This window comes from Mesoplodon bidens, assembly GCF_964165515.1.
Source record: "Mesoplodon bidens genome assembly, chromosome: X".
NCBI lineage: Eukaryota > Metazoa > Chordata > Mammalia > Artiodactyla > Ziphiidae > Mesoplodon > Mesoplodon bidens.
In genome coordinates, this window is record NC_138163.1 from 139,190,728 (window position 1) to 139,218,687 (window position 27,960).

General features: G+C 39.7%; 1 protein-coding gene across 3 annotated transcripts in view; it reads left to right on the forward strand.

Annotated features, from left to right (window-relative positions):
- LOC308608519 (neuroligin-4, X-linked-like) overlaps nt 1-23,442 on the forward strand; it is a 325,168-nt gene extending 301,726 nt beyond the window's left edge. For all 3 annotated transcript variants that reach the window (XM_081221709.1, XM_081221710.1, XM_081221711.1), the window contains one exon: nt 23,051-23,442. In XM_081221709.1, coding sequence (XP_081077835.1) covers nt 23,051-23,211 — 161 coding nt within the window. In that variant the 3' untranslated portion in view covers nt 23,212-23,442. The remainder of the gene's footprint in view (nt 1-23,050) is intronic.
- The last annotated feature ends 4,518 nt before the right edge of the window (nt 23,443-27,960 follow it).

Sequence of the window (27,960 nt, forward strand, 5' to 3'; positions counted from 1 at the left end):
ATATACATCATATAAGTGTGTGTGTGTGTACATGGCCGCTTTCAAACAATGTCACTGTAAAAGCTACGTAATTATTTTTGTGCATATATATAATACAAACATCGTTATTAATAAGTGCTGCCTTTGTTTATTAGTAAATGTAATTTCAGCTCAGAATACGAACCTAAACGTTATAGTCTCACAAACATGCTCATTGTCTTTTTATATAATAAATATTTAATTAATCCAGAGTTAATTTTATCTTACGATGAAGTTTTTATATTTCTCTCTTTTCAAATATTCAGTTAATGGTACTTTTTGAAAAGAAAGACTTTATCATACTCATTGTAACATTAGTAGTCATACAATAAATAATATAATGAGAGCAGCAAAACCTTATACCTTATTTGAGCCAAAATTATTCACACTTGCAAGTTTTGTTAGAATCAACGTTAGAATAATTTTGTTCAGTTACCCCCAAATTTAGTTACTAATAAGTTACTTTGAAAATATATTAATATTGTTACTCAGTTTCTGCCACTGAATGCTTCCACATGTGTACAAGTCTTCTTTGATATCTCTCATAATTTTGTATATTTTATACAGTGTGTTAAGTTATATACGTCTTAAGGTTATTACTAAATGGTTTATTATTACTATGAAAAGTATTTCTTTCTAAACATGTTAATATTCATATGTATAGAAGTTGATTTTGTGTGTTGTATTCATCCAGTTAGAACTAAGAAGTCATCCATTCTAACTTACTTAGTTGATGATCTAAATTGTTTTTCTCTGGTTAGATAATCTTAGACAGGAATCACTCTTCCTCTTTACTATTTTCAGAAAATTCAGCCTTTCCCAAAGCCTGTTCCCTGCAGTGTTACATCAGCTCCTTACTAACTGGATTAAAAAAGGAATCCCTGTCAAAATAGATATTGACGACCCGCTGATCCTTTCATTAAATCTTTTAATGGTATCAAATGTGATTTGCCATCCTGCAAATACTGTTTTCTCCTTTGACCGTATTCCACTGCTTACCGTTTGACTTTTCTCCTTCCACTGTTGGCAGCAAGCAAAGTATTACATTTCTTCCTGTGGATCTGGTCTTCAACATTTGTAGAGTAACCCTCATTGTTTAGTGGATGACAACATACTTTTCTTTCTTTTTTGTTCAGTTTAACATGTTGTGTGGTTTATCAAATTGGTTGCCAGAGGACATCACAATGTGTGAGGTCACTTTCTAGTTCATCGTTGCCATTTGTGTGAACGTTTTGGGGAGAGAAGGAAAAATCCAATGGGATCTTCTGTGTTTGGAGACTCTGAAGGTCTTTACACCTGAGGAAACACCGATGCGGTTCTTGTATATTGTATATCGGTGTCCATTTCCCTGTATTCATATCTAAGGTACCTATTTGTGCCTTTTTCCTCCCAAAGAGTCTGGATTTGAATTCCTTCACTCCACTTGCTGTTTCTTCCCATCAGCCTTTATCACCTCAGCCTTTTCTTTCTGTCTCAGACGGGTCCCTTTTCATGCCTCTGAACCAAGGAAACTGCATCTTATTTTGCTCCATGAAAAACTGCAAACGGTTATCTAAATGTTCCCATGGCATCTTCCAAAGGCTTTGGTTATCTTTTGTTCCGCGCTGCTTTTATTTCCACACAAAACACACACTGTCTTTCATTTTTTCTCTTTCCTCATCTTGGAGCAAGTCAAGATTCACCCAGATAAGGTGTCTGCCAACAGAAGGGATATATATGTGAAAGGTCCTTTCCTTTGCTAAGGGTTCAGAGGTCCTCGTCATTCAGTGGGGGTGGTCCCAGAGCACCTGCACACATACCTGGGGGTTCCTTAGAAATGCAGACCCTTTGCAATTGTTGATCTGTTTGACTCCTCAAATTTCTAATGTGATGTTCATCTCCAGGCAGTATGGTCCCTTACTAAGACAATCTCAGTAGGTTTTAACATTCAAATACTCTGTACTTGCTGAGAGTGTGAAAAACTTCACTGGACATCTAAGACTTTTCCTGAACTGTCCAACTCTGCAGCAGATAGCAACTGGCCGTTTCCATGCACCAACCCTACCTCTTTGCTGTTTGTTTTGGTTCCTGTAAAATTTGTTTAATTTGAAGGTATATATACAGCTGTTGGAGTGAGGTTTCCTGAAATAATGACCAGTCAACCCCCTGAGGTAGGAGCACATCTCCCCAGTTTTGTGGTTTGTACACACACTCTTCTTTGTGATAGGTGGCTGAATTCAGCGGGAGAGGAGATTTCAATGATTCACTGATTGATTTCCTGTAAGGTTTATAGAATGATTCTCAGTGTCGTAATGCCATCAGAAGATTCCTGAGTAGTAGACTGAATTCTCTTCAGTGTCGTTAATGGGTTCATAGAAAACCCACCAGAAGCAGCCTTGGATTTTCTGCCGTTGTGGATTTGCTGTGACGTTCAGATCTTCTTGTTTGTTTTCATGAGTGTTTAAGTTGGGGAATTTGCATCTGAGGGTGCTACCTGGACACCATATCAGGAAGTCACTTCTTTTTTTGTTGGACCATGCCCTGCATGGCATGTGGGATCTTAGTTCCCTGACCAGGGATCGAACCCGTGCCCCCTGCAGTGAAAGCATAGAGTGTTAACCACTGTACCACCAGGGAAGTCCCTAGGAAGTCACTTCTTTAGAGAGGTTCCTGCAGAGAAGTTTCATCCAAATCGTGAAAGCTGGTTGGGATATTGACCAGCAAGCAGATGTAATCATGGGAGCGAGAATGGCTTTTCTTGGTGTAGGATGGCAGTTGAATATATTTTAACATTGTTTACCATCTTCTTATTGACTCACTTCACGCTGTTAAATATTTTGAGCTGGACTTAGTAATTCCCTATTTCTTCAACTGAAAGTAAGACTAATCATAACCAAAATCCATAACCTGGAGATGTCCATAAATACTTGAAATTGCATATAATCACCAAAGAAATGAAATCATTAGGCTCGCAATGACTTTGTCTGTGGCTCTCAAATGATCATGCTTTCAAAAACGAAACTCATGTCGCATAAATCTGTAGATACCTAGGTAGATAGTAAGCTTACGTCTTGGCCTGAAGCAAATGCTTTGTGGATTTACAATAGAAGGGATTGGTTGGCTTAGAGTCATTAAGCCTATGGGATTAATTTGTATTAAAGAAAACCCCATCCTGCAGTCACCACCCAGGACTATTTTCTGAAGCACTATCTTGCTAATGTAAATGTATAAGAATATTAAAATGGAAGTAAATCAGAGATTATTGGAATGTGTTTAATAAAGCTGGGTCATATTTTGTGATCACACTGTTTATGTAGATTCTGAGTCCTTGGGGACAGTGGCTTGAAAAGCATAAGAATCTCTTTATCGGTAACAACTAGGACTGTATTCAGAACACAAGCGTTTTTTTTCAAGTTCAGTGCCACAATCTTGCCTAAAGAATGGGCTTTCCTTGATACAGGATATTCTGATAATTAAGACTTCTACCTCTAGTCAAAAGGGTCTCTTTGCACGCACCGTTTCTTCCCCATCCCTCCTTTGAAACTCAAATTCCGACATCTGGTTCTTGCCTTTCCCAGAACAAGAGTTGTCCTTCGTCTACATAGTTATTTAGATATAATTTTCATTTTCTTTGCTAGACCAGTGGTCCCAGGATGTCATCATTGGCTTCTTCATCTGTGGGTCATAATATACTGGGGTTGGCCAAAAAAGTTTGTTCGGGTTTTGGCCAACCCAGTATTTGGGGGAGCAAAACAGAAATCACTTTGTCAGGGACTAACCTACCACCTTGCATAAAATGCTTTTCACTCTTTGCTAAATGGTGACGTTGCATTGCCAGGATGGGTTTGAGTTCTAGGTTTGAATACCCAGACTGTGGCAAGTTGTTTTCCTGGACCAACTTACGTATCTGTTTGGGGGTACAGTTGTGTCATCTCTATCGTTGGGGCAAAAATAGTTGCTGACAAGTTTTTCACATGGTTACAAAGTATATGCACCAGGGCCCTGCATGTATTAAGCCAACATGGAAATTTAGTTAACCATAGCGTCCTACTGAAATAACCATTGTAGTAATAGGAGGACCAGTACGGTGAGGGTAAGGAGTGCCATGTGGTAATTTGCATTCTGTAACTGGCTAGCATGTATGATAGACCCAGCTATGTATGTAAAGCCTGTTATGTAAATATTAGCTGGGTCACCAAGTAGTCCTAGTGTCTTTTAGGCAAATCATGCTCATTTGATCTCCTTTAGCTTCTTGACCTACAAGATAAAGATGTCAAATAGGAGGAACTGGGACTCCTTGGAGAAATGTCTGATTCTAGAAAAAAATGGGGCAGAAGAGATACAAGAAGATCCTGAAGCATCTTATTGTGCCAGGAAGCAAGGCAGCGCTTAAAAAACAAAGAAAAAACCCACAACGATGGGGGTGTATTGAAGGGGTACAGAAACCAGCTGAAAGAGTTCTGACTGGCCAAAGCTAGAACAACTGGAGGAACAAAATTAAGTACTGTTGTATTAAAATACATGCAATCCCATACATACATACATACAATCCCATATGGACCTAAATGACTGAAAAAATAAACAGGAAATATGAGTTTCCCATTGCTGCTGTAACACATGACCACATTGTTACTGGCTTATAATGACACAGATTTATCATAGAGTTTTCAAGGTCATAAGGCCAAACGGGGGACTTCCCTGAGGGTGCAGTGGTTAAGAATCCGCCTGCCAATGCAAGGGACACGGGTTTGAGCCCTGGTCCGGGAAGATCCCACACGCTGCGGAGCAACTAAGCCCGTGTGTGACAACTACTGAGCCTGCACTCTAGAGCCCGCGAGCCACAGCTACAGAGCCCGTGTGCCACAACTACTGAAGCCTGCACGGCTAGAGCCCATGCTCCGCAACAAGAGAAGCCACAGCAATAAGAAGCCTGCGCACTGCAACAAAGAGTAGCCCCCGCTTGCTGCAGTAGAGAAAGCCCACACACAGCAACAAAGACCCAACACAGCCAAGAATAAATAAATAAATAAATAAATAAATAAATAAATAAATTTATTTATTTAATTAAAAAAAGTCCAAGTGGGTCTCACTGGGCTAAAATCAAGGTGTAGGCAGGATTGAGTTCCTTTGGAGGATCTAGGGGAAAACTTATCTCTTGATTTTTCTTTTTTTTTTTTTTAATTTATGGAGGCCACCTGCATTCCTTGGCTCAAGGCCACCTCCTTAATCTGCAAAAAACAAAACAAAACAAACAACAAAAATAAAACCCACCAAACAGTTTAGCATTTTCCAATCTCTCTCTAACTCTGATTGTCTTCTCCCTTCATCTTGCACTCTAAAGGACTCTTGGGATTCCATAGGGATAATCCAGGAAATTTCCTTATTTTAAGGTCACGTGATTATCATCCTCAGCGGCATCTGCAAATTGAATTCCCTACTGCTGTGTATAATATCATATTATCAGGTTCTGGGGGTTAGGGCGTGGATCTCTTGAGGAAAGGGTGACATGATTCTCCCTACCACTGGGGAGAGAAGACACACCTCCCATGCAGAAGCATTCCAAATAATTTATGGAGATCCTCTCCCTCAAGGCACTGGAGCATGAATCTCTGCTCCTTGGGTTTGTCTGCATGCTGACTTCCTTTCAGAGATTATGAAATTCAAGGAGGAGAAAAGAGTCGCTTTATTTATTTATTTAAAACATCTTTATTGGAGTATAATTGCTTTACAATGGTGTGTTCCTTGCTGCTGTATAACAAAGTGAATCAGCTTTACATATACACATATCCCCATATCCCCTCCCTCTTGCATCTCCCTCCCTCCCTCCCTATCCCACCCCTCTAGGTGGTCACAAAGCACCAAGCTGATCTCCCTGTGCCATGTGGCTGCTTCCCACTAGCTATCTATTTGACATTTGGGTAGTGTATATATGTCCATGCCGCTCTCTCACTTCATCCCAGCTTACTCTTCCCCCTCCCAGTGTCCTCAAGTCCATTCTCTACATCTGCATCTTTATTCCTGTCCTGCCCCTAGGTTCTTCAGAACCATTTTTTTTAGATTCCATATATATGTGTTAGCCTACGGTATTTGTTTTTCTCTTTCTGACTTACTTCACTCTGTATGACAGACTCTAGGTCTATCTACCTCACTACAGATAGCTCAGTTTCGTTTCTTTTTATGGCTGAGTAATATTCCATTGTATATATGTGCCACCTCTTCTTTATCCATTCATCTGTCGATGGACACTAAATCACAGGCAAGATCCTTTTTGACCCACCTCCTAGAGAAATGGAAATAAAAACAAAAATAAACAAATGGGACCTAATGAAAGTTCTTGCACAGCAAAGGAAACCATAAACAAGATGAAAAGACAACCCTCAGAATGGGAGAAAATAGTTGCAAGTGAAACCACTGACAAAAGATTAATCTCCAAAATATACAAGGAGCTCAGTATCAAAAAAAGAGTCACTTTATGATGGAGAAACCTGACAAATGTGACTTTGGCCAGGTGATCAAGGTCAACATTCACAGTGATAAGTCATATTGAGAACATGCACCCTTGATATGATGTGATGAGGACCCTTGACCTCCAAGCCTCCTTCCCCAAATTCACAACCCCAGTCTTGTCACAAAAAAAGTCAAGGAAAAACAAACCAAAAACCAATTGTGGGATATTCTACCCAAGACGTGCTGAGAGCCCTTCAAAAGTGTCAAGGTCAGAAGAAACAGGAAAAGTCTGAAGCTGTCATAGTCAAGAAGAATCTAAGGAGACATAATGATTAAAATAGAATGTAGGATCCTGTGACAGAAAAAAAAAAAAAAAGGACATTTGGTAAAAATGAAGGAAACCTCAATAAAGTATGGACTTGAGTTAATTATAATATTTCACTATTGGCTCACTCATTATAGCACATGGACCAGATGTTAATAAGAGAGGTATGAGGTATATGGCAGCTCTCTCTACTGTCTTTGCAATCTTTCTTGACATGTGCAACTCCCCTAAAATCTAAATTTATGAGAAAAATAAAAGAAAGCAAAAAGTGCAGATCACAAACCTTCGTCTGTAATTCCCAAGGATGCTTTGAGCATCCCAATGTACGATATGCATGAAAATGCTTTGAAAATGTCTTGCATTTAAAATCCAAATGGGATTTTGCTTAAGGAAACATCTTGCCTTCCATGTCATCAGCCTTGAGTCATATAGAAAACAAGGGATTATGAGTCGCTTCATGCTAACACAGCACTATGTTGGCACCTCCCTGATCAAGGTCTTCCTCTGCTCAGTGGTTTTCGTTGCACAGGAAAGAATCTATACACACCTGCCATCCTTGGGGACTGTGGGGCATATAAGTGACACGCCCATGTAATTGTCATGCAAGGCATAGTGTCATCAGGGACACCCACGAAACATTGCTGGAACACAGGAATCAAGAGGTGGTTTCCTCCTGTGGAGTGGACCCTGGGGTGCATGCCATACAGTTGCTGGCACTTGCACTGGGTGTTCTGAGGTTTTCAAAGTTAGACAGTGAGTCTCAGGAGGGAGATTTCGATGAATCACAGTCTCAGAATCTAGTAAGAGAACACTGCGTGACCAGAATCTGGGAGGCAGAAACATGCAGAAAATACTTGGGGAGCCATTAAAACAATACCACCTGGCACTCATATGAACCAGCACTTACGAATCACTGGCTGTGTGCAAGGCAGCGTTCACATCTTACTACGGAACCAGTAGATTTGAGGGAGACTTAGGCAGGTTATTTCTGGTTAAGTGATTCTTTTAAGCTCCCCTGTCAGAAAATTCCTGATGATTGGATTAAAGGAAATAGTATAATGTTTTCCTAGTCTTCATTATTTTAGGGTGTAATCATGGTAGTGTTTTGCTTAGTCACCATAAATATTTGGGTACTTCATATTCTATGTCGATGTTCCCATTTATTTTTATTCCACTCTAGTCGTACAGTAGTTAGTACCAAGTACAGGAATGTTAATTTTCTATAACACAAAAACAAAATTAGGGTGTTAATAGAAAAAGGAGGCATGCACTTTTAAGGGAAACCGTCACTTTGGCTTTGTTTTACAAATATCAAGCATGCTGGGGAACCAGACACATTTCTGATCTAAAACGACCTCTTTGATGGAGGTGTGTGTTGGGGTGTTAGGAGGCTGCATACCAGTCTGCGTGTACACATGGCTGTGTGTGTGTGTGTGTGTGTGTGTGTGAGAGAGAGAGAGAATGAGTGCTCTGGTGGTGCAGTGACAAAGAATCCACCTGCCAATGCAGGGGACATGGGTTCGAGCCCTGGTCCGGGAAGGTCCCACATGCCGCAGAGCAACTAAGCCCGTGCGCCACAAGTACTGAGCCCATGTGCCACAACTACTGAAGCCCGTGCACCCAGAGCCCATGCTCCACAAGAGAAGCCACCGCAATGAGAAGCCCGCGCACCACAAGAAGAGTAGCCCCCACTTGCCACAACTAGAGAAAGCCCGCATGCAGCAATGAAGACCCAACGCAGCCAAAAGAAAAAAAAGAAAAAGGAAAAGGGTTGAGAGTCATTTCCCTTAGGTTTGTTTTCTGGTTGACATCTCTGTTGTTTATATCAGTACGTCCTTTAGTTTCCAACTGAGCAGAACAAGGAACAGCTCTATGGTGGCCAGTCAGCTAAGTTCAAAAGTGGATAAAGTGGCCATAGTCCTTATCTGAAGTAATGACGATCATACATTCCAAAGACTCCTCAGAGACCTTGTGATTCTTAAAAAAATATATATTTCTTGGGGCCTTTAACTGGGGTCATATCATTTGCATCTTCTGCTTCCACAGAGTCAGGCATTGAAGAGTGGGATGATTTTGTACAAATCTAGACTTCATTTGATTTTGAGGACATGATTGCCTGCTAGGTCCCCATGTTAGACGCAGAGTCAAGGAAAGCCAAAGACAGCTTAACTCATTTGTCTGGTAAAGATAGACAAGCCACTTTTGAGACAGACAGTTTATTCTTTTATTTATTTATTTTGTTCAAGTATAGTTGATTTACAGTGTTGTGTCTGTTTCACGCATATAGCGAAGTGATTCAGTTATACATACTTATATTTCTATCTTTTTCAGTTTATTCTTTTACCTAGACAGAAAAAGGAGAATAAGCTAAAGGTTCCAGTTCCTCATAATTCTTGTCCTCCACACCAAAAACTCACATAGAGATTTCACCCATTATCAGTGGTGTATGTTCTGGCTACATAAAGAAGCTTGATCACAGTTAACACTAGGAAAACAACTGAAAGTCTTCCAGACTCTCTTAGCAAGAATATGTGTGTGTATTCTCTCTCTCCCTCTCTCTCTGTCTCTCTGTCTCTCTGTCTCTCTGTCTCTCTCTGTCTCTCTCTGTCTCTCTCTCCCCCTCTCCCCCTCTCCCCCTCCCTCTCCCTCTCCCTCTCACACACACACACACACACAGGTTTATTGTTTTTTTTTTTTGGTACAACTATATTTCAAGAGGTGTCTCAGGGCAAACTAAAGCCAATTTCATTTTCAACACGAGTTTTCTGAATAAAGATGCATTAAAAACGTCAAGCTTAATTCAATACTAAATTAGTTCCAGTTTTAAATACATTGTCATTTAATCTCAAACTCATAGAGACTGTTAGGGGGAATACATTTTGTCAGGTAAAAATGCTAATGAAATTGGGGGAGATGGATGTAAATCTAATTGGATTTGTCTATCATTCCTGTGAGCAGAAATATTTCAGTAGCACAGTTTGTAACAAAAAATGCTTATGGGGGCTTCCCTGGTGGCGCAGTGGTTGGGAATCAGCCTGCCAATGCAGGGCACACAGGTTCGAGCCCTGGTCCAGGAAGATCCCACATGCCGCGGAGCAGCTAAGCCCGTGCGCCACAAGTACTGAGCCCACATGCCACAAGTACTGAAGCCTGCGCTCCTACAGCCCATGCTCTGCAGCAAGAGAAGCCACCACAATGAGAAGCCCGTGCACCACAACGAAGACCCAATGCAGCCAAAAAAAAAAAAATGCTTATGGAAGTCTGTGCAGTGCCCTGAGATTTTAATAAGAAGCATAGACATATATTAGACACCTATAAAGTTTTAGATTTATTTTGATTCCTACCAGGCAAAGTGTGAAATCAATGCTTCCTAATTCCAGCTAAACAGGAAAGGAAAACTATTATTCATATTTTTCTCCGTCTGTCTTCCAAAGCCACTCAGAGAAAAAGAAAACATACCCCACCCAAAAAAAGAAACCACTGCTCTTATTTTTCCCATGATTGCAGTGAGGCATTTTGAAGCGCCAGAATGTTAGAAAGAATTAGACCTATTTTTACTGTAATCACAAAAAGATGCCTTTAATTTTCCTGAAATGACAATCCAAGGTAAATTAAGCGGCAGAATTCCTTTTTTCTTTTCTTTTTTTAAAGTATGGTTTCAGGTGTACAGAAAAGTGATTCAGATATAGTATATATATATATATATATATATATATATAAACATCTATATTTTTAAGATTATTTTCTATTACAGGTTATTACAAGATATTGAATATAGTTCCCTGTGTTATAAAGTAAATCCTTGTTGCTTTTCTATTTTATGTATAGCAGTTTGTATCTGTTGGTCCCATACTCCTAGTTTATCCCTACCCCCTTCTCCCTTTGGTAACCATAAGTTTATTCTCTGTGTCTGTGAGTCTGTTTCTGTTTGGCATACAGATTCACTTGTAGTATTTTTTAGATTCCACATATAAATGATATTATATAATATTTGTCTTTCTCTGGCTTCACTTAGTATGGCAGTCTCTTGGTCTACCCATGTTGCTGCAAATGGCATTATTTCCTTCTTTTTTATGGCTGGGTAATATTCCATTGTATACATGTACTACGTCTTCTTTATCCATTCCTCTGTTGATGGACAATTAGGTTGCTTCCATGTCCTGGCTATTGTAAATAGTGCTGTCTTGAACATTGGGGTGCATGTATCTTTTCGAATTAGAGTTTTCTACAGATATATGCCCAGGAGTGGGATTGCCGGATCATATGGTAGCTCTACTGTTAGTTTGTTGAGGAACTTCCAGACAGTTTTCCATAGTGTCTGCACCAATTTACATTCCCACCAACAGTGTAGGAGGGTTCCCTTTTCTCCACACCCTCTCCAGCATTTATTGTTTGTAGACATTTTGGTCATGGCCATTCTGACCAGTGTGAGGTGATACCTCATTGTAGTTTTGGTTTGTGTTTTTCTAATAATTAGCGATGTTGAGCATCTTTTCATGTGCCTATTGTCTATTTGTATTTCTAGAAAGGTTCTTCTTAAATAAATATTTGCTTTGTGTTGCCTGATGCAGATTTTCCTGAGTAGAAAAGCCCTTGTTTCTTTTTCAGAGCATCTGTTGGCCATCTGTATGTCTTCTTTGGAGAAACGTGTATTTAGGTCTTCTGCCCATTTTTCCACTGGGTTTTTTGGGTTTTTGTTATTGAGTTGTATGAGCTGTTTGTATACCAAATCTCAGCTTTTTAAATCATCCTTTATTTAGTGCATGGTGCTTTGGGTTGGAAATCTTGAGTGTCCTCAGCTGGGAGGTTCTTGTGTCTGGGATCAGCTTGCAGGTCACAGGTGCCCATTGGACAAGGTTTTTCTCAACAGGGATGCTCATCTGTGCTTCACTGGCACACCTGGATTATGAACTCCACAGGTATGGGGAACTTGGGGGTCCCAGACTTGGAACTGGTCCATCATCATTTTTTTTCTGTTGGAAAAACAAATCATAAAGCCTTTCAAGATCCAAATGGTGGGAACACAGACTCACAAAATCACAGGGAGGATTGTAAAATTGGGGAACTTTTGCCAATCAACTACATTCTATAACTCAGTGATTCTATATCTCTTTATATATTCTGGAGCAGAGATCTTCAAATTCAGAGATAGCTTTCTGACCTTTTTTTTCAAAGTATAACTCTGCTGATAACTTTAGGGCAATAAATTTCCATACACTCCCCTTGTAGGTGTTCTTTTTTCTAGGCTTTCTGGTCACCAAAACCCTTCCCCCGTGTTATGAAAGAGGGGCCTTCAGGACTGATCACAAACGTGACCTTCCTGCATTGCCATGGCATGTATAAAAAAAAAAAGAGAGATAAATCATTCCAAATGCTGGTTTCAGGGAATCACTTTGTTGAAGGTTCCATTAGACAAGCTTCCCAGATGTACATGTATTTTTGTTAGTCATGTAACTCGGTCTTGTTTAGATATTCTGATTTCAGGGAGAAGCACACATGAAGGAGTGAGTCCGCTATGCTGATTCCTTCAAGTGCAGAAGTTGAGCTTTTCTGTAGGTGCCAAGTTTTCAAGGGGCACATACATTGGATGGGCCCACAGATAAAATGTTTCATGTTGTCTTTGAGATTCACTGTGCTAATTAATGTGAATTACTGTGAATTACTGTGGAGGTTGGAACCTGTGTTATGATTTATGTGTGGAGAGTGTGGACTGATAAAAACGCACAACCTAAAAGATGAGAATTGTTTTCTTGGGCAGACTTTCTGAGAACTTAAGTGTGGGACATGGCAACTCAGATAGCACTCAGGGGCTGCCCCAAAGAGGTAGGGGAGGAGCCTGGATGTATAGGAGTTTTTGCAACAAAGACCAAGTAGTCAGAACATCAAAAGATGACTGCAAGAGGGAAGGGATATGGGAACAGATGTATACGTATAACTTTGTTAGAAAGCAGAAACTAATTTTTAAAAAATGGGAATAAATAAATAAATAAAATATATAATACACTATATGTTATACAACATTTTAATATATAACGTGTTATATATGACATTATAAATATATACATTATAATATATAATGTATTATATATAACATAATATAAATATATATAACATATATAACATTATAATTATATATAACTATGACATTGATATATATAACATATAGTATATTGTATATTTTCACTTGAATACAAAAAAAAAAGATGACTGTTAATTAATGAAAACCAGGCACCTCAAGTTAATGAATTTAGTATTTTTCTGTGTATGGGGAGATGCAAGAGTGTGGGCTCACTGAAGTCCTTCCTTTGATGTCACATGAACTGTCCTGGGCCAGTTTCCAACTTGTCTCCCTCCTGAATCCCATCTGGATGCCAGTGGCTGAGGGCTGGATGGCTGCAGCATCCTTTGTTGACTGACATGGCAGGCGGCGTTCTTCATCCACAAGTGTTTGTCTCTGTTCCAGCCCATCCTCAAGGTGTAGGGGTGACAAAAGAGGTATCCCCGTGGGCTTCCTGCCTTGCTTCCCTCTCCTGGGGTCTTGATGGCCCCTGCTCGCCTTCCCCTCCCACTCAGAGCAGCCCACCTCCTTTGCTTATAGCAAGGGAGCCCCCACCCTAGCTCACCCATGCGTGCTTACTTACTGGTACCCACCACGTCCTCAGCAAGCAAGCACCTTCCCATCATAGACAACTCCCAGTCAAGAGAGTAAATGGATGAAGGCATTCATCAGCCCCCATCCGAGTCATCCTGTGCAAGCCTATCTCAGAGAGGAGTGACCTCCTTCAGGATGGATGTGTCTGCCTCAGCTGCCTCTCCTCCCCTGGCCGGGGCCAGCGTACCTGAAGTGTCAGTACATGTTTGCAGGAGGAATGGGTGTACCAGTGAATAAGCTAATGAGGACAGCTTGAGGTGGGGCAGGTCCCATTCAGTTCGTTGCTGGAGCCAGCCCGGGGTATCTTACTTGCTTGCTGGTCTCCTACCGGGATTGATTACATTAAAGAAGTAGTCCTCTGAGCCCAGTGACTAACTAATCCATCCCATACCTCTCTGTGATGGCCAAGAAAGCATTTATCTCTCCCATACCCCAGTATACAACTTCCTCCATATGGAAAACAATGCATTTAGCCAGCCAGGCTCTGTTTAAGATATTTCCTTGAGATACCAAGATTAAGTAGGGCTTGGAATTTGCCCTTGGAAGGGACCAAAAAAAAAAAAAAAAACCAATATGAGCTGATAAATACATTTTAATAGGATATCTTGCATTAAGAGCAATAATTGGAAAGGTTTTTGGGGGGTTCTGTCATTTCTTTATATTGTGTAGATAATGTGATCACATAACACCATTGGTGACTTTATTTCATGATTTGCATAGTTTGGTGGCACCATAACTTAATGTATGTTAAAAAGAACATTTATAAAATTAGTTTCCCGCCTCAAACTGTTAACTGCAGCATCTAGAAGTTTTCCATAGACTTTCATTTTCTCAATGACTCTGGTTGGACTACGTTTTCCAAGTTGTCTACAGAGGGTTCCTATTACATTTATGATACAAAGTACTATTTTAAATAGTTTGACTTTTGAAAATGATGTAGATAAAGCACTAAAAGGGAACATCAGAAGAACAGGTGTAAAAAACATGGACATCCTTCAGGACTTGGGACATTGAGATATTTTATGTATAAAATCATTTAAATTTTAATAATGGAATATATTTGTTTGAAGTTATTTCAGTGTTCCCTTTAATATTTAGCCATTTCCCCGCTGAGGTTTGCTGGAGATGCTAATTATTAGATGTAAAGGAATATTGTTCTGGTCTTTTGGGGACCAGGAGAAAACTCCTGGCCTGTCTGGACTTTGAAATGCCTTTTCGGCAGCCACGGGATGGGTTTACTCTGGAATAAATTACAGCAGAATCTTTTTCCCTGTGTCCTCTAACACCTGTGTTTACATAGTTCATGATTGTTACTAAATTAGATACTCAAGAGAACTCAGTTGGGTTTTAGGCCATTTAATTAGTTATAATTGAGAGAACAAATATTGCAGCAGCTTATGGAAAAAGAGCAAAAGGGTGGGAAATGAAATATACATAGAACATTAAAGGCGATATCTAATTATGTTTCTGGGTCAGACTCTGCTCTATAAAATTAATTTAAAATTGTAGTTTGGGCTTCCCTGGTGGCGCAGTGGTTGGGGGTCCGCCTGCCGATGCAGGGGACACGGGTTCGTGCCCCAGTCCGGGAAGATCCCACATGCCGCGGAGCGGCTGGGCCCGTGAGCCATGGCCGCTGAGCCTGCGTGTCCGGAGCCTGTGCTCTGCAACGGGAGAGGCCACAACAGTGAGAGGCCCGCGTACCAAAAAAAAAAAAAAAAGTTGGACACAGCCTGAATTGGGCTTTCCTGGGTTCTACCCCTGGTTAGGGAACTAGATTCCACATGCCAAAACTAAGAGTTCACATGCCACAACTAAGGAGCCTGCCAGCTGCAACTAAGACCAGGTGCAACCAAATAAATAAATTAAATTAATTAATTAAATAAATATTTTTAAAAAGAAATATAGAAGGGGATATAATTAAAGAGTCCAGAAATAAACCCTCACGTTTATTTGCAATTGACTCGCAAGAACAGTGTCACAGCAATTCACTGAGGAAAGGAGGGTGTCTTGAATACATGGTGCTGAGACAGTTGGATAAAGGATGCATTTCAAACCTTCCCTCATACCATATGCCAACATTGACTCAAAATAAATGAAAGATATAAGAAGTAAAACTTTTAAACATCTAGGAAAAAACATGAAATCTTCAGGGCCTTTCATTAGGTGGAATTTCTTAGAAGTGATATCAAAAACACAAGCTTTAAAAAAAAAAAAAACAGTCGATAAGTTAGACTTCATCAGAATTAAAAAATTTTGCACTTCAAAAAACACCATTGAGGGCTTCCCTGGTGGCGCAGTGGTTGAGAGTCCGCCTGCCGATGCAGGGGACACGGGTTCGTGCCCCGGTCTGGGAAGATCCCACATGCCGCAGAGCGGCTGGGCCCGTGAGCCATGGCTGCTGAGCCTGCGCATCCGGAGCCTGTTCTCTGCAAGGGGAGAGGCCACAACAGTGAGAGGCCCGCCTACCGCAAAAAAAAAAAAAAAAAAAAAAAAAAAAAAACACCATTGAGAAAATCCAAAGAGAAGACACAGACCGGGAGAAAAGATTTGCACATCATCTTTCTGGCAAAAGACCTGTCTCTAAAAAATATAATTACAGTTCAAGAATAAGGAACAAAGAACCCAATTTAAAAAATGGGGAAAATATTTGAATAGACATCCGCCAAAGAAGATAGTACAGGAGAAGATCCTTGACATGATTAAGTCATTAGCGAAATGCAAATTAAAACCGCAGTGAGGCACCGTCTGACACCTATTAGGATGTATATAATCAAACAGATAATAACACGTCTTGGGTAGGAGGTGGAGAAATTGGAACCTGCATATACTGCTGATGGGACTATACAGTGATGCAGCTGATTTGGAAAACAGTCTGGCAGTTTCTTAAAGTACTAAACATAAATGTGCCATGTGACATAGCAATTCCACTCCTTGATATCCATCCAAGATAAAATACACATCCATAAAAAATATTGCATATAAATGTTCATAGCAGCGTTGTTCATACTGGCCACCAAGTGGAAATAAGACAAATGGCGTGGCAGTCAGCAGATGAGTGGATAAACAAAATGCGGTGTAGCCATACAGTAGACTATTATTCATCTGTATGAGTCATGGGAATGAAATACTGATGCATGCTACAACACGGATGGACTTTGAAAATATTATACTGAGTGAACGAAGCAAGACACAAAAGACTACATACTATATGAATTTATTTATAGGAAATGCACAGAAATGGCAAATCTAGACTACGTCACTAGTTGACTAAGTGAGACTGAGGTTAGGAACATCAAATGCCTGCAGTTGGGAACCAGGAATCATTATGGGGTGAAGGAAATATTCTAAACTCGGATTATGCTGATGGTTGCACAACTCCATACATTGACTAAAAAAAACAGTCCTTGAACTTTACACCTTGATGAGTTGATTTTATGATTTAAAATTATACCTCCGTAGAGCCCTTAAAAATCACACTTGGTTGAACAAAGGAATTTGGTAAAGAGTCAAAGAGACTACCCTGGATTACCATTTAATCAGTGATGTATCTAGGTTATACCAATTTTCAAAGCATTGTAAACCTTTAGAACGTCTTCCTCCATCTTTGGAGGGAAGTTTCCTTGAATACTACCTCTCCTCCTGCCCCAGGAAGAATTTCAGATTACTCAAATTTCACGCATTGATGGTGAGCCTGAAGACATTGAGAATTGGGTCTTGGGAAAGAGCTCTGGCATTTAACTCACCCCAGACCTTGCAGAATGGCCTTTGTTTGGGTTTGAGCCAGGCCAGCGGTCATTCGCCTGAGTTTCCAGCTGCAGCTGGGAAGACAGAAGAGTTTTATAAGAAGAAAATCCAGAAGAAGGCAGGGATTTTAGGACAGGCTCATGGGAAAGGCAAAGTCCAGGTATGGAGTCCTAATTAAAGACCTTTCTTTTTTTTTTTTTTTTTTTTTTTGCGATACGCGGGCCTCTCACTGCTGTGGCCTCTCCCATCGCGGAGCACAGGCTGCGGACGCGCAGGCTCAGCGGCCATGGCTCACGGGCCCAGCCGCTCTGCAGCATGTGGCATCTTCCCAGACCGGGGCACGAACCCGTGTCCCCTGCATCGGCAGGTGGACTCTCAACCACTGCGCCACCAGGGAAGCCCTAAAGACCTTTCTTAATGCCGACTGCTGTGGGAAGGCTGGTGCTCAGGAGAGTTGGTCAAACTTTTTAAAGGGACACATTTTCTGTGAGGGAATCAGCTTCATCAGACAACATTTTCTCTCCCCTAATCCATTGCCTGTGTTTTGACTACACCTTTATTTTTCTAGTGTCTTCTCTCTTTTAATAAAAGAGGTGACCTGTTTCTCTACAAACTTAGAAACTCTTCAAAAAATTGAAATGTTTTTCAGAACTGAGAAGGATTTTAGTTCGATCATCCGTGTAGCCTGTTTCTCTAAGAAGGGCATTTCTTATACGCTTCTTAACATGATTTTGCCATAAATTCAGCCCATGAGATAGCTTTGAAATAAGTTTTATATTGATAAACTCTGACCAAAACAACCCAAAGACAATAGAGCTAATTTGATGAGATTTTTCTTTTTTTTTTTTTTTAGTTTGTTTTAAGTTCTTTCAGTGCAGTGGAATTGTTGGACGTGAATTGATTTCCATATTAAGCTGATGACTATAATAGGCAGACACGTTCGTGTCATGGTACTTTCTAAAAGATTGGACTTGAACGTGCTGTAAGGAAAAAAGGTGGTCTCCTAGAAGACTCCATTCTACTTTCAAGTAGATGACGTGAAACTAGTAGTAGTAGGCTTGAGTTTCAAAGGTCTTGGGCATTTCTTTTCCAAGCTCTTGTCAATGACTTTAGATTGGTAACTTGAAATTGTCTACAGTGGGAAATTTTAAATCTCAAAAATCAACAAATACAAGGAATCAGGTTTTCACCTACCATCCCAGGTCTGCTTGTTTATCCACATGAAATTGACCATAACCCGTATTGAGCTATAAAACCAGCAACTTCAGATCTTGGTTTCAAAATATGTTTAAACCCCTCTCAGGTATGTGGAACTGAAAGAGGCTTTCCAGCTACAAGTGTTGTGGGTGATAGTGACTAAGTTTCCTCTCCCTTAACCTGTGTATCCGTGGAGGAAGGCAAAGACCATTTTAATTGATGGCCACAATTCGAGTTACCCAGAACTGCCATAGGCATACCTGTGGGCTGTGCCTGTCTATAAAAAGAAGGCAGTTGAGCTAATTAAACAACTCAAGTGGTACTAAATGTTTTAGCTTCTTGTATCTGGAAAATATAAAAACCAAAATGGCACACTGCATAGAGAGCATAGGAGAGTTTTGTTTTTTACCTTTTTTTCCTTTTTTTTTTTTTTTTTTTTTTGGTGTGGTTAAGGGACCCTCTGTTCATTTTGCCTACATGGAAATTTCAAAGCGGTTTATGTTTCAGGTCATCCAGGTAGGTGACTTCATTTATCTATCTATCTATTTATTTATTTATTTATACAAATAGCAATAACATTCAAGCAATATTTAAGTGTTTCAAACACAGAAAAAAATTATTTATACTGTTTTATCTTGACTTCAGAAATACTTATTGAAAGTGGTAGTTTGTTTACAGTAGACAAAAGGAATAAATAATGTGCAGTATTCTCTAGCTACTGGGGATAGGTGAGTCTTCATGATTTAAATTAAGTAGCGACATTTCTGATTTTTATGATAAATGTTGTGCTTTTAAGTTCTTATGCATGAAACTAATGTTGGTTTTAAGATATTTTGATTAGAGTTCTTTCATGTTTATTGCTTAAATGTGTTTCTTCTTACATTATGGAATTTCCTAAGCAAACTGTATCAGTGACATTTCAAAAATTTATCTAGATTATAACATGTTAAAACTAGAGGAACATTTGAATACTTCATATGCATTTCTTTATAAAATGTGGGAAACCCTTTTTAAAATAATTTTCTTTTTTCTCAACTCACATTAGTTTGTGTTTTTTTTTTGCAGTAGTATCATTTTAACCCCCAAACTGCATTTTTACAGAGTATCTAATATTTTTTGCAAGTAACATTTTGAATTTGTTCTTGTTGACATATTTATGTTTATATGCATTTTGCATCTCCCTATTTCATGTTTTTGAAATCCAAATGTAACAGATTTCAACTTTTTGTATGACATTATTATTTTTTCTTTTACTGGGTAGTATCTCTCTTTCTTCTGACTTTTTTGCAAACCTGTTGTTTTTGAATTCTCTTTTTTCCCTTTATTTTCCTTCTCAATATGACACCAGGAGCCAACACAAAGAAAAACGCTGATGATATAACCAGTAATGACCGTGGTGAAGATGAAGGTATTTTTTGTTTTTTTCAAAGCTCGACCTTGGTGCATGATTTTATATCTATCGTTCTTTTTTTTTTTTTTTTTTTTCATTTCAACCTGTTTTTCCTCCCTTATCTGCAGTGAGTACACTTTTGTGTGCTTTATTTTCTTCTTGTTTGGAAACCACTGTCATTTTTAATCCCAATGACCATGTAGATGACTGCAAATCACCTGGGAGAACATGTATAAATGTTTCTCAGTATGAAGTGGGTAACAAAATGCCATTTACAAGGAAACTCTTTTTCTTTTTCTTTTTCTTTTTTTTTTTTTTTGGCTTGGTCACAAGAAGAGAAAATGAAATTTTAAAAACATGCATGTATGCTTTCTTTTCTTCCTTCTGAATGTTATTTTATAATTTTGTATTTTGGAGCTTTGGTCTTAATTTCTTCTGTGGACAGTGAGACACCTCAGTAGAACTTTTCAGGGGGCTGGCATTTCCGTTTTTGTTTGTTTTTACTGTTTTTTTTTTTTTTCAAATGTACTGATTCCAAAATAGGGTTTTCAAAGAATCTTCTCTGGCTCACAGTAAAATACATGAAAAAAGTGTCTTAAAGAGATGTTGTTTCTTTCAGAACTGCCTTTTAGCAGCTTTAAAGAAAAAAAAAGGGGGGGGGCGTGGAATTGAAATTTGTCAAAAAGTTAAATCTATGCATCTTTGTCTTCACACCACAGCTGCTTTAAGAACATTTTTCCCCAAAAAAATGTTTAGCTGTTGTGGAGAGTTTCTTCTTGAAGGATCTCAAATTGTTTGACAGATTATACACTAGAAGTAAAGTGATTTTATTTTTAAAGATGGAAGCTAACATGACATCTAAACCATCATTAACGTGTTGTATCCTCTTCCTTCAGCAGAATAAATGGTTTAGAAAAAAGAAAAAAAATGTTTAAAGTCAGGCTTTGCTGGCTCTAAGGCTGTGTAGGCTGGGTGAAAACATGTTTTTCCCATCCGAGTAGCAAAATGCATGGATCTCCGTTTATTTACCTTAAAATGTTGAAGGCCCTCGATGGACCTTTGGTTCTCTGGCTGAAAGGCAGTTTAAAGTGCAGTGGGGAGCTATCCTTGCTGGGAAGCAAAACTGCCCTCAGAGTCCCTTTTTGTCACTTGCTTGGTTTTCCTGCCCTCTTTGATTTTTTTCATCAATCAGTGGCTCTACAAGAAAAGAAGTTTTGCCCATGTCGCTTTCTCATGCCCGCTGTTCTCTCAACACTACTGTTAGTTAATTTTTTTTTTCTAACCTGCATTCATAGGGTTCTTTCTGCTTCTAATAACCCTCTAAGAAAGTTCTTCTGATGGCCCTGTAGTATCATACCTGCACCTGAATCAGCAGCTAGCCTTTCCTTTGTGAGGCCTCAGAACACCTGTAGTTTTCTCCGTATACCTATATAGCCAACTATGGGTGTTAATTTGCATCTTGCTCTTTTCTGGCTTTTCAGTGTATTTTTCCCTTTTGATCATTAGGATCTGTTTTCACAGTGCTCACCAGTCACCTTTATGACGGTTACCATGCCATCTAGTTTTCCTTTAATACCAAGAAACTGTGATTATTTTTTTAACTTTGAATGAATCTGGCATCTGGTTATTTCTTCCTCAACGTCATGAGAACCTTGTTCTTTGTGTCTCGGAGGTAAGAGCTGTTACCCTAACGTTTTCTCTGAGGGAACCCCGTAAAGCAGCCCTCAAGATCTCAACTTCTTCCTTTCCCACAGTGGAGTAGCGTGCAGCCTACTGCAGCATGGTAACATAAATAAGGGCCGACACAGCAAATCAGAGTCCAGAGAGAGGGGTGGATAGTGTAAAATGCCAGACGCCTATAGGGACAGTGATTTGTTTAAAAATTCCACATAGCATATGATAAGTGAAGGATTAAAAAATGATTTTTACTTCCTATTTAAGTTTTACAGGAGAAAATAGTGTTCTGCGGCAGATTAAATATCTGCAGACACATGGGCACCTTGACACTTTTTTCTGCACTTGACTGTGACCCCTGGGTTTCTTTTGCCTTCTGGATGCTGTATGGTGGCAGCCAGGACCCTGTTTTGAGATCATGATCATAATTCCTTTTATATGCAGCCACCATCCAAAGGGTGGTTTGTTTCCTTAAAATTCCTTTCTGATCGTTCAAAAGTGTCTCCATGAATTAGGGAAAAAAAAGTTTTTATTTAAGAAAAAATGAAAATAAAATGTACATGGATACATTTGGTTTTCTTTTGATATACAGATATTTAAATGACACACACATATATATGTATATACATACATAAATATCCAGAAATCATTAGAATCCAGGTCAGGATTCTTCAGTATTAAAAGTAAAGCCCAAGGAATGATCTACACCAAACAAGTTACTTAATCACAACTTTTCAGAAAGTAGGCTCTACAAATGGACATATGGTCTCCAAACTTCTGTTGTCCCAGAACATTGCAAAATAGGATTTTCACATCATTGTTAAATAAAATAATAATGACTCTGGGTACTCTGGTTGCAAGTAACAATGGGAGTTTATATTCCCTGTAAAAATATGTAGCATTGCCAAACTTTCATCTTGAGGTTGGAATCTTGTGCCATTTTTATTCCAGCTCTCCTCTCTCTCTCTCTCTTTTTTTTTTTTTTTTTTTTGTCACTTAAGTTGGGATATTACTGCAATCAGTAAATTAGAGAAAAAACACTTGCTTGGACATTTTGTTTTGTTTTTACACATTTCTGTCCTGTTGATCATGTTTAACCATTTATTTATTTTTTGTCATCATGTGCCCTGTATTGAGAGCTTTACAGTTTCACTACTAGTTTTCTGTTCTCATTGTTAAGTTGAAAATGAATCTATAAGCTCATCTTTGACTGAAGATAGAAGTTACAGTAAAAATAAATTATAATTTTGACGTTGATTTCACACTTAGTTAGATGATAAAAAATATATTTTGTAATAGATGCCCTTCTAGGGTTTGAGCACTCTTTAGGGAAGATGTATTTCATCTCCATCCTTGCATTTTTAGTGTTGTAGGTACATACAGAAACCTACACCTGCATACACGTTCCTTCCAATGCCTGCATCATTTCTGTGAGTAGAAAATATAACAACATTGACCATTTTCGTTAGGCCATCTTACCAAGAACATACCTAATTTTAAAAGGGCCATGTGATTGAGTCCAGTCTAAACTAGGAAAAGTCACCCACGTCCTTTGCCCTTGATTTAGCATCGGTGAATCAGCATGATGTTTTATTGTGTTTCCTTACTTGGCTTTCTTTTCCAGACATCCATGATCAGAACAGTAAGAAGCCAGTAATGGTGTACATCCATGGCGGGTCTTACATGGAGGGCACGGGCAACTTGATTGACGGTAGTATTCTCGCGAGCTACGGCAACGTCATCGTGATCACAGTTAACTACCGCCTGGGGATTCTCGGTGAGTGACTCCGTCGTGCTGAGCACCGCACAGGAGGCCGTGAGGAAGTTCTGCTTTTGGTTTGGGGCTCGTTGATTCCAACTGTGTTACTCTAATTCCTAGAAATTTCTACTACACAGAGCTCACTTCATGCTGCAAGATATATGTGTCCCTTAATGTTCATGCAGCGCCGTCTGTTTTGTTTGTTTGTTGTTGTTTAAAGTTTGCACTTTTGAATCCAGGAATTTCGTTTCCTAGGATCCGCCTCAAACACATGCAGCCTCCAGGGTGATCAAATGAACATGATACTTTATTGAAAGCACGTTTCTTTCTGTGGGCTTAGCCGACCTAACCCTGTGGAATGAACACAGTCTGGAGACATGTCTGATAACGCATTTGGTCATAGGTGATAACTTGGTAATGGTCGATAATGGCCACAGACATTAGCTTTCTTTTGTGGTTTTGTAGGTGTGTTAATCAGTTAATGGTTGGTCAGAAAATCTGTTACTTAATTCCTTAATGCGTTGTCTGTGTCTGTCGTATCTTGAAGAGTTGCATGGCTGTTGCGTTTATGTGAGATGGAATCCTCCTATTTGAATTTTGTAATTGGATGGCTTTTCATTTTATGTAAATGTTATGATTTATGATGAAAGGACATTGGCCAAGTGCATAGGGATTCAAGAGCAGCTCTGCGTTGTTTCGGTGTTAAATTCGTTTTTCCCCAACTGGGGGTTGGAAAAAAAAATAACATAGTTTGAAGTTAATATTTTGAAGCTTACCTTCTTCTGTGGTTTAGCGTGTTCTTGGTCAGTTCATGAATAATATTCCTAGCCTATGTAACAACGTTCGTTTTCAAGGCAAAAATGCATTGAGGGGATGCAGAAAATTGAGTTTACAGCAGGGTGGCTATGAGAATGAGATCTGTATGTCACAGGATGGTTATGGTAAAAGATATGAAAAATAAAATGGACCAACGGACCGGTTTCAAATAAGAAACAGGGCTGAAATGTTTTCTCCAAAGAGGCAAGTATCACTAAGAATATTTTATTTTCAACTTGATGTTTTAATTTTGTTCTGAGCCTTTTATTTCATTCACTACTGAAAACATTCACCTATGGAAGACCTTGGAGTAAGGGGATGAGTTGTAGATGACCTTCTAATTTAGAAACGCACATCACCCACAGATGTTTGCAAAGTTGGGCGTTTTGGAGCATCGATAAAGTACTGGAAATTTCAGGGTTTTAGGATGAAACGCAACAAAAAGCCTCAGAGTCTAGAGCCTTCGTGTTTTGTGGTTTTTATTTCCTTTTCTTTTCTTGTCGGTGCTAGGAGCCAGATCTCTGGAATGATTTCCGTTCGTGTTGGACAGAGAGGATGGCATGCCTCTCTGAATGTTTTCCAGAAGCCTCTGGCTAGTTGCTTTGGCTACTGGTGTTTGAAACCGGAAATGCTGTTTCTTGATGTTTTACAAAAGGTCCATTCTAAGGAAGAGGTGGGCCAAGGAAGCCACGGACCGGGGCTTCCTGCTAACAGCCCTTTCAAAGAGGGCAGTGTGGGTGTCCCTCGGTAGCATCACCAGCCCTGGGCGCTGCTTTCTGAACAAAGCAATGGGCTTTGGGTAAGTCCTTGCTTCAGGGGAACAACAAAGCATCCTCCTGCCTGCACAACACGGTGGTGATGTGACTTAAAAGGTTAGGTTTCAAAAGAAATCGATTTTCTCCCCCGTTTAACGCCAAACTGGTATTAAGCAGCTTTACACAGTGATCTCTTATCTATTTGGCCCATTTGTGAATCTGGAAAAGTACTGTGGGAATTATATACACCTTCATTTTTTTTTTTTAAGAAAAGAAGAAAAAAGCTTGCTTATAGAACTTTTCTCATTGAACAATTTTAATTTTACCGTTTGCTGCCGAGAGTTAAAAAGAAAAAATCTTGGTAAGATAACAGAGGGCTGTGAGAGTTATGGCATGGAAATAAAAGAAGCAATTTAGCATCTCCAAGCCAGTCTATTTACATTCCGCGAATGAGTTAGTGTGAAGCTCAGCACCACAGACCCCCTTTTATCTGATGGAGTGCAGTGTGCCAACTTTGCTGATTATACAGGGTGATAGAGATTTTTTAAATGGGACTTGGTTTATTGTCGTCAGGGATCTTGCATGGGCTACCATCCTCTGGAGAACTGTGCGGTGGACATTTACTTTTTGCTTGTAGGAAATCACTAGTACCACTCTCGAAAACTATTTCAGACCCTTGGCATCCAGATATTTTTAGAAAGGATCCAGTAAAATGGTACAGCATGCACGGTCATGATCCTGTCCATTAGCACTGTGATAGGAATAGATGTTTTTTTACCAAAATGTTGAAATAGTGTTTGAGGTTTTTTTTTCAAAAGTAATAAATGCATAAATGCTATTTTTCTGCCCAAGGAATGGAAAAGCATCGTTTGCGATGAGGACCGTTCTTTTACAGAGTAACAAATGCTGTTTTCCTACCCAAAAGAAAGGTTTAGGAAGACGGATGATAGTCAGAGGGAAGCAGGAGGCTGGCGTGGAGAGAACATAGATTTTTATAATGAGATGAGAATGAACGACTTGGTGTCTGTGGTGTGACATTGAGAAAGTCAGCTGATTTTTTCGGAGACTCTCTGAAAGGTAGTCCCATTCTCTCTCTGGCAAGGCTGTTGTACGTACCATATAAACATCCAATGGGTTTATGTACGTGAAGTTTCATAGCCCAGCACTAGGAACCAGTGAACCCAGACAGGTGATCACTTCCAGTGTTATTAATAGCCTTGGACATCTTATTGACATCACTGTTGATCCCCTGAAAAAAATTGCGACTGGCCGAAACGGTAACATCTGTCCAATACTGACGTCTCAACGGAGCCAGCTTAATTAAACAAAAGCAATGATAAGACGCTCGTAATAAGACACAGATGACAGGATCTTCACACGTGCTTTTTGAACAATGAATATTTTCTTCAATCAGAAGTGCGTCACACAACCTTGCTAGCCAATGAGCATGTAATTTATTATCTAATCCAGGACACTTTGAAAATGGTTAATAATGCTCTTAATAAACTGGGATTATTCCAGGCCAACTGGGCTGCACCATCACAGCTATAAAGTAATTATTCATACCCACACAAGGTCTAATGAACAAACTGGTGGTCCATTTATTTTCAAAGGAGATCTCTTTTTAAAGCATATTTCCTGTTGGTCTTGCTGTATACCTTTGTCATTAGGAAAGCATACATAGCTAAAACTTGAGTGCCTCTATTTTTGTTCATGATGATTGTTCAAAGACCATTGCTATATAAGAGGAATCTCCTGGCTGAGGCTTATTGATGGAAATACCTGGAATTTATTTATGGGTGGCTCTTACCTTTGCTTTCCTTCGTTAATTGTCTCTAATTTGCATCTTCAGTTGGTTACTTAGACCTCCATTCAAATGCTGATTTTAGTTTAGCTGAGAGGGTATTACCTTTTTGGTTATCCTATGATTTGGTGCCTCCTGCAGGCTTTAAACTATTTTGCTTTGAAACAGTCTTCTCTATATGCCTTACCACGAAACTCATGGAGAGCCCGTGGTGTGGCCATCCCTGGACATTGTCGATGCTCCTTCATTTAATCCTCATACACTCCCTTGGAAGGGTTCCCTTATCTTACTTTTGGGGAAACAAAGGCTCAGAGGTGATGGGATGGACTCACAGTGGTACAGGGATTGGAACCCTGGTCTAACAGTGTTAATTAGCCGAACTGCCGTAGGAAACAGTGCAAATCTTTATATCAGATCCAGCTTCTCTCATCGCACAAAACGTCAGATGTGCCTATGGTTGATCTAGATACAAAATTGTGATTCGATGCTTACACTGTATTCTTATGTTCCTCAAAGTGGGTCCTTCATCGCTGATGCATTTTCATCAAATCATCATTGATGGTCTACTATGGTGCATGGGCCCAACGATGGCATTTGTAAAATCAAAGCTCTCAGACACAGTAGATCTAAGGCTTTATCAGCTAGTCAGGTGTCTAACCTCTTACGCCCATTCTGTTGCCTTGTTGCTGTCTGTGGCCAATAAATGGAATTAAGACAGTTGACCCAGAGAATGACTTTGAAACCGCATAACCCAGATTAGGACTTGAACCTATGGGCCGGGACTCAAACTCAGCCAGAACCCACAATAGGACTTGAACCCACTGTCTTTTGATTGAGATCACACACCTGGTCTCAGAACTGAATGAAGCTCAGGTTCTTTATGTCTCAGTGCAGAAAGAATTCAGTGAGAGACAAAGTGATAGGTAAGAAGTGGAATTATTTAGAGAGATACACATTCCATAGACAGAATGCAGTCTGTCTCAAAAGGCGAGAACAGCCTTGGGAGAAACACGCTCCACAGACAGCGTGTGGGCCATCTCAGAAAGCAAGAGGCCACGAAATATGGGGTGGTTAGTTTTTATGGGCTGGGTAATTTCATAGGCTAATGAGTGGGAGGATTATTCCAAGTATTTTAGGGAGGTGGTGGAGATTTCCAGGAATTGGGCCACCACCGACATTTTGGCCCTTTATGGTTGGCCTCGGAACTGTCCTGGTGCCTATAGGTATGTCGTTTAGATGCTCATGTATTACAGTGGGCATTTAACGAGGCTCAAGGTCCACTGGAAGTCAAATCTTCCACCATCTTGGACCTAATTGATTCTCATCAGTTTATGTCAAATCCTTAAGGGCTATGTCATTCTTTCAGAGGTTGTGCCCTGTCCCCTTCCCTGCTGTGTCAA